At 36.6% G+C, this 7,266-nt stretch overlaps 1 protein-coding gene across 3 annotated transcripts; it reads right to left on the bottom strand.

Moving 5' to 3' along the window:
• Positions 1-1,714: 1,714 nt before the first annotated feature.
• On the bottom strand, positions 1,715-7,218 carry tmem169b (transmembrane protein 169b). Of its 3 annotated transcripts, none has more exons than XM_028436325.1 (3): positions 7,053-7,218; positions 4,604-4,974; positions 1,715-3,264 (listed from the first exon to the last, which is right to left on the bottom strand). In XM_028436325.1, the coding sequence occupies exons 2-3, from the start codon at positions 4,869-4,871 to the stop codon at positions 2,642-2,644; spliced, it is 891 nt and encodes a 296-aa protein (XP_028292126.1). In that variant the 5' UTR covers positions 4,872-4,974; positions 7,053-7,218; the 3' UTR covers positions 1,715-2,641. The 3 variants fall into 3 exon arrangements, with proteins under 3 accessions (XP_028292126.1, XP_028292128.1, XP_028292127.1); XM_028436327.1 differs by having other exon boundaries at positions 4,604-4,885; XM_028436326.1 differs by lacking the exon at positions 7,053-7,218 and having other exon boundaries at positions 4,604-5,159.
• Between the last annotated feature and the right edge of the window lie 48 nt (positions 7,219-7,266).

The raw sequence follows: 7,266 nt of genomic DNA, 5'->3' as shown, positions 1-7,266 counted from the left end.
CGCCCCCTGGTGGTTCCTGAACTATAGGAGGCGCCATTGATAAATTGCAGGGAACTATCATTACTTTGATGAAATTAATAAATAGTAAATCATAGCAGTGAAGAAATATTTTAGCTTTAGTCAAAAACTAATTTTATTCCAACAAGCTTAAGTTGGCAGGTAAATTGGTTTACTGGCAGAGTTAGTATTTAATTGAATTCCATGCTTTTTATTGACATCTTTGAAAAATAATCAAACACTGATGATAAAGACAGTAAAGGTATTGAGAAAAAAAACTACCTCTCATTCATTTGACAAATTAAATAATTTACCTAGAAATATGTATGTTCTAAGCATCTCTTCACATCTTTATGAATGTTTTACACTTTTTCCATAAACGTGTGTGATTAAAACAATGCAATGCCAATCATGCTTCAACCATTTTATTCTTTTATTCTAAAAAAAACAAAAAAAAAAAAACAAGTCTAATTAAAGAAATGCTTTAATTCAGATAAAGGCAACATCTACGATAGCAGGGACCACAAAAAATGTAAATGTCTGATCCTGACGGCCACATCATCAACAATATTATTTGATGAGCGCAACAAAATTATTGTTTTAATTATTGCTATACAAATAAAATTGCATTAATACAGGAAAACATTTTGTTTATTTTGTTGTCATTTCAAATATTTTTCTGTAACTTTTTTCATATTTTTGTTATTGTATTGTGTGTTTTTAGGTTCATATTGTATATTTTCCCCCTATTTTGCATGTTTTTGGAGTCATTTTTGTTGATGTTTTGTAAATAGTTGGAGCTATTTTGAGTATATTGTTGTCTTTGTGTATTTCTAATGTCTTTCTGTTCATTTGTACATGGAGTCATGTATTTGTCATTTTTTTGTATTTCAGTTTTTTGCATAAACTTTATCATTTTGTGCATTTACTTCAGGCACCGCACAAAATAATGACTCATTTAATACCAATAAAGACAGTAAATAGTTTCTGTAGATGTTGTTAGCTGATGCACTTGTATAGATGTACAGTATTTGACAGTGTTCACACCCTACATAATGTCATAAAACTCCAAATGGAGAAAAAAAAAAAAAGCTAAAACATTTTAACAAAAATGCTTTGCAACACATTTCTGCTATGCTGTGCAGATGTTTCACTGGAGAATATGGATATATTATCAGCCCCTATCCCAGTTTAACACTAGGGTGCCAATAATCACATTTCAAAGCATTCAACCCCTAGAAAGACATCGGTATCAGCACCCTGCACTGGTTAATACTGGTTTTTATCAGTTTGTAGGATCAGAGAAAATAGCAACCAGTCACACATTACTACTTTATTAGCAAATAAAGCCAAAAATCAGCACATTATCAAAATTCAATCACACAATATTTTTATTTGTGCACTTCTTCTTTTTATTTTTTTGCATCCAGTATCCACAGCATTAAATATGGTAAAACAGTGTTAATCCACTTACAAACATTTATTTGAAAGTGCTGAAGTCAAAACACAGGGTTACAACCATTTATGAAGATATATGAATCAAATAATTTATACAAAACGTTAAATAAGACAGACAAACAAACATGAATCATGTTCTAAAACATAATATCTTTCTTTTTTTTTGTAAACTTATAGACAAAAAATATGCAAAGACAACAAAAGAAGTAGAGAAAGATTGCAAAACCAGTTTAGAATGAGTTTCAAACAAGATGTACAGGTATACTAATGATGAAGAGAAAGATTCCAGTTGGTTTAGCCATAACTGAAGGAGAAGTGTAGGTATGATGTTAGCGTACCCTGTCAACCTACAGTCCTTCATAAGTAAAGAACGGATCAGCAATAACACAAAGAGCTCCACAGGTAAACAGAAGTTTCAGATTTTGGGAATAATATGCATGTTCTGGAATAAATGTTTCTCGTCTTAAAAATCGGTTTCTTAAGTTCAAACAAATTCAAATTATTTATATTTTCAAAAAGAATGAAAACAAAATAGAGTTACGACTCTTATCCGGAGAGAAAAAAACAAACATTTTGCAAGTAAATACTCAAAAATATGTGACTTTTCAAAAAATAGTCCAAAGCAAATAAGATAATTAGGCTTTTTGCCTAAATAATATTTTCTAAATTCTCACGTCTTTCTTTGGGTTGTCAAATTTTTTTAAAGATTCCAATGCGTATTTAAGTATTTAAAGAAAAAGATAATTAGAAATTGAAAACACTGTTTACAGAACAGTAGCGTCTGAGTAGAGGTGGGTTTATGGTGTACATTTCCTTAAAAACATCCATAGTATACAGTTTCCCAGTTTGAGGCCCTGGCTTCCCCCACGTGGATACTTTAGGTGTCATTCCATAGCAGAGTAATTGTCGTGGGTACTCGAGTGCAGACGTTTACAGGTCAAACTAGACTGTCAAGCTTCCTGTAATGTGTTAAATGCTCATAGAAGAAAGACTTTAAATAGGATTGCTCTTTAGATATTAGTGGGAGTTGGATAAAGTGATTATTGAGACTGTAAGGGAAACCCAGAGCGTTTAAACATGGACGTGTTCAGTTAGTAAAGGCTTTTGTTAAGGGTAACAATATTGTAACTGACTATATTACTGAAAGACTTTATAGTCTCCATGTTGGTCCTCTTCGTCTTGGTCTCTACACTGAGGATGTATGTGCAAGTTCATTGGGCCCTTTGCTCTGCAGAGTGTCCGAGTCCAGCAGCTCCACAATGCTATACGGCGAACAGTCCTCCAGACCCAGTTTGCAACAAGCCCAGCCACAGAACCCTTTTTCCAGGTCTCTGACCGCCTGCCACCACTCGCTGAAGGCCCAGGAAACCTGCACCACGGCCGAGTACAGAGCCAAGGACACAGCCATGGGCATGATGAGCACGGGGTAGAAGATGATGAGAAACGGGCAGATCGTAATCTTGTGCCAGAACGTCCGCTCCTCGTTATAAACCAGGAAGACGTTGTACCAGGTGAGCGTGCCGTAGTAGAAGGAGGTGATGAAGGAGAGGAAGAAGACCACGGGGAGGCAGGAGAGGCTCCAGAGGACAACGTGGGGGCCCTGGTACACGCCCAGGCCGCAGGTGTGTTTGGAGCCCTCCCCCCCCTCACACTCTGCGTTCAGACGCTCTTTGGATTTGGCCAGTTCTCTGAGCTCCTTCTCCGTCAGCGTGACGTGGATGTCCACCACCTGGCCTTTCTTCTTCCCTCGGGTGATGGTTCCAGTCAGGGTGACATAGCGGCTGTCAGGGGGAAGACTCCACCCTCCTCCTGTTTAGAGGAAGCAAGGTTACGGTTTTTCTGGCAAACCACAAAGATTTAACAGTACAAGACAATTGTACGCAAACCCCTCTGGAGGCTTCACTTATTCTACCAGGACCAAGAAAGATCCCAATCCTAACTATTCCAGAGTTTGACCATTCAGAGAACTTCTGAAACCTGGACCCTGAGGTTCATAAACCTATTTTACCCTGAAAGTTTGGACGTGCACAAGCCTGCTTAACATGTATCCATGACCCTTTTTCACCTTTGGCAGATTCTTAGGCTTGCATTGGAAAATATGTGTTTTTTCAGTTATTTTTTAGATGTTTCCATTGAAATGTATCTATACAAAAACAGTTGTCTCAAGGCATTTATCTTTACACCCAGAAACTCCCTCTAAAACAGGAAGATTAGAGGATTTGGTTCCTATGACTGCAAATTTTATTTAGCCACGTAATTGCAATGACAAATAGCCATTAGTTCTCTAATTTCTTATATTAAAGCTGCTGGGGATGACTTTTTTTTTTTTTTTGATCAGATAAAGACATAGTGAAGATCTCGTAGACAGAAAAGCTGCTTAAAAGTTTGTTTTCATTTCCACTGGAAACACTTTGATTGACAAAAGTTTCATGCATTGCATTATGGGATGTAGAGTCCCGTAAATGGATGCATAGAAGTGTTTATACTTCATTCTTACAGTGATTTCTGGTGGGGTTTTTTTGGCCAGACAAGGAGGACAGTGATTTGCTCTACACTATTTTTGTTCTAGTTTATTCCCTCATAATATCGCCTCACTCCGCGAGACGTTCACGTTTGGCTAAATTCAAATCTTTCCGTGTTAATCCCAAAATCAATGTGTGCCATTCTTTTATTGTAATTTTTAGTTCATCAAAACACCAGAAATGTGTTGGGGAAGCCACTTTGGTAGAGTTTTTGGGGGGCAAACACAAGAAATCACAAAAAAAAAAAGTAATAAACACTTTTCGATGAATTTGTCTGGGGGACTCCACATCCCACAATGCAATGTGCAAACCTTTCCTGACAATGTTTACAGTGGAGATGAAAACAGACTTCAGAGTGACTAATTTCAACCTTTTACATCTTTTTTTTTTTTTTTTTTTTTAAGCAAATTCTCTTCGTTTTATTAATCTAAGAGGCCTACACTGTGTCTTTATTTGATGAAAAAAAATGCTATCCAGCAGCTTTAAATATGTTGTAACATTTGATGAAGAAAAACTACATATTTTTCCTTTCCTGACAGTATGAAAATGAATTACTTTATCATGATTGTGCGATCTATAGATGCTTTGACGTTGTAACTGACGCGCGTGTGTTGACACCACCTTACCGTCGCTTGTGGGTGTACAGAGGAAATTAGCTCCTTCCTCTGTGCTCCTCTCTCCACCTTCATCACCTGCCTGCTCTTCTTCAGCTGCCCTCTCCATATCAGAGCGGAACACAATGATCGACTCGGGACGAGGGTCTTTCTTCTTTCTCCTCTTCCTCCTTATCGACGGTCCCACGTCTCCCTCGCGGTTCCCTGATGTATCAGATCTTAAGGAGATCACCTGGGGGCTTCCTTCCCCCTCAGTCTGAGACTCCTCCACCTGTGCCATCCTCAACTCTGGTACTTGTTAGTGAAGAGTTATATCAGGGAATCAGTGATACAATCCTAATGCTTTGGTAAGCTATGTCCGCCCACAGCATGGGGTTCTCAACCTGCATAACAAACGTATACACACACAGAGTGTCATTATAAAAAGCATTCATTGTCTAATTTAGTGTGGCCCCCACATTACGACAACAAAAATATATAAAATGATCAAATAATACCAAAAATGAGATCAAAAATACCCAAAATTACCAAAACAAATACAAAACGACAACAAAAGTGACTTGGGAAAAAAATCAAGACAATACAACAAACACACAAAAATACATAAAATGACAAAACAATACCCACAGGGACAACAAAAATACACAAAATGAATTTTTAAAAAAACACACACAAAAAAACGAACAAACACACACAAAATGAGATAAAAATGTGAAAAACCACAACAAAAACACACATTATGACAACAAAATATTTAAAATGACCAAATAATACCCAAAATGACAACAAAAACACATGAAATGACAAGAAAAATATGAAAATGAATAATAATATTAAAAAAAAAACACACACACACACACACACAAACCCTTTGTTCTTTCCTGTGTTATTACTTGGATTGATCATTATTCTAAATGCTGACATGAATGTGGATGATGTGGCTCTTGTACATTGACTGCATGGAATATATTTTAGCCTATTCCTATTAGAGCTGGGTGATATTGACCAAAACTCATATCTCAATATGGTGCTATACAATATGAATCTCAATATTTTTTATTTTAAAAATGAAGTCAAACCAGAAAGAGAATTCTGGGTTAAATTTGCTAATGCAAAATGCCCTACAGGCTCATTTATTAACAAACGGCTGCACAACACATTCCATATTAGTCTTTTTCTCCTCTAAGGGATAGCACGTGTGAGTGAGATATGTAGTGTGTCTTGATTAATGAAAGTTCTGGGTTAGGACGCACTCAGCAATCCATCTCACTGTGATTTTAATGCTGTTCTGAGAACTAGTGAAAGCAGCGACTCCGAGTATTTTAATACAAAATAAGCTATAATATCGATATAGGCAAGATTGTAGGGATGTGAATCTTTGGGTGTCTCTCACGATTCAATTCCATTCTGATTCAATTCAAAATCGATTCCTGATTCAACAATTGATAAAATGCATTGTGTGTTAGGGCAAATTATGACATAAAAAAAAAAAATACAGTTTGTATAAGATAATTTAAAATAAACTAATTCCAATGAAGTAATCACACAAAGGCAAATTTAAGAAAAAAGGTAACATTTATTCATGCTAAACATATAAAAACGCACTTACTGTATAAGAAATAACTTGCATAAATAAAAATGCCAAAATAAAAGCTTAGGCCAGCTGCACCTTTCCTCTAGAAGTAAGTCTCAACTCTCAGTGACATTCATCCTGTACTTTGTTCTTTTTGTTGTTGTTTTGGCTTTGTGTTTCTACTTGTATTGTTTGACTTGTAATTTAAAAAAAAAAAAATATATATATATATATATATATATATATATATATATATATATATATAAATAATGAAAATTAAATCAATTTTTGAAGTTTATGAATCGATCCAGAATTGTGGATGATTAGAATCACGATTCTTATGTGAATCGATCCCCCCTCCCCCACACCCCACTTTTACGAGATTGTAATTTTCTATATCGGGAAAATAGAAAACTCGATATATCTTGAATCTTGATTTATTGCCCAGCCCTAATTCCGATTTCATTTCAGCGTGTATAGCAATCTCGTTCTAGGTTCTGCACAAACGATCACATCTCCTCAAGTGTGAGTTTCTGGGCACAGCAACAACATCAAAATTCACATCAGCTGTGATTTGAGGAAAGAATAAAGAGATTAATGCTGTATGACAAAGAAAAGCATGATGAGTATCCTCCTCATAGGAGCAGCTAAAGCCTAAATGTTACAACCATATCTAACACATTCAGTGAGTCTACACAGTTCAAAGATAGATCGTAGCTTTACTATTATTATTATTAACATTATTCCATACTAAAGCGGCTCAAACCGACAATGAGATCATTGATACAGCTGATCTCCTCCCATTTAAATCCCACCCATGTCCGATCCATTGTCTGTGGATCCAGTAGCCGGTGAGCGTAGCTTCCGCCATTAAAAACACAGCCTTACCTCCAGCATAGGGGACGAGCTCCGGCTAAACGAACCGAAACCGAGTCCAGATGATCAGCTGTGGAGCCAGACTGAAACCGAGCCCATCTGAGCGGTGCTTTCTGGTGTGTTTGTACAGATACAGATGCGCTACGTAAAAGGTTTCTGGAATAGCAGTGGCCCCGCCCCCTCCACCTCTGTCACCCTGACTGCTGTCATGTGAATGAGACAATAT

Source organism: Gouania willdenowi, chromosome 21 (genome assembly GCF_900634775.1).
Source record: "Gouania willdenowi chromosome 21, fGouWil2.1, whole genome shotgun sequence".
Taxonomy (NCBI): Eukaryota; Metazoa; Chordata; class Actinopteri; order Blenniiformes; family Gobiesocidae; genus Gouania; species Gouania willdenowi.
The sequence above is the reverse complement of the archived record's forward strand: the minus strand, read 5'-3'. Positions and strand labels throughout refer to the sequence as shown.

Coding starts and splice junctions, on each gene's coding strand:
- tmem169b (XM_028436325.1), bottom strand. CDS start 4,871: ATGGCACAGGTGGAGGAGTCTCAGACTGAGGGGGAAGGAAGCCCCCAG. Junction 3,265..4,603: donor CTGTACACCCACAAGCGACG/GTAAGGTGGTGT, acceptor TCCTCTAAACAG/GAGGAGGGTGGAGTCTTCCC.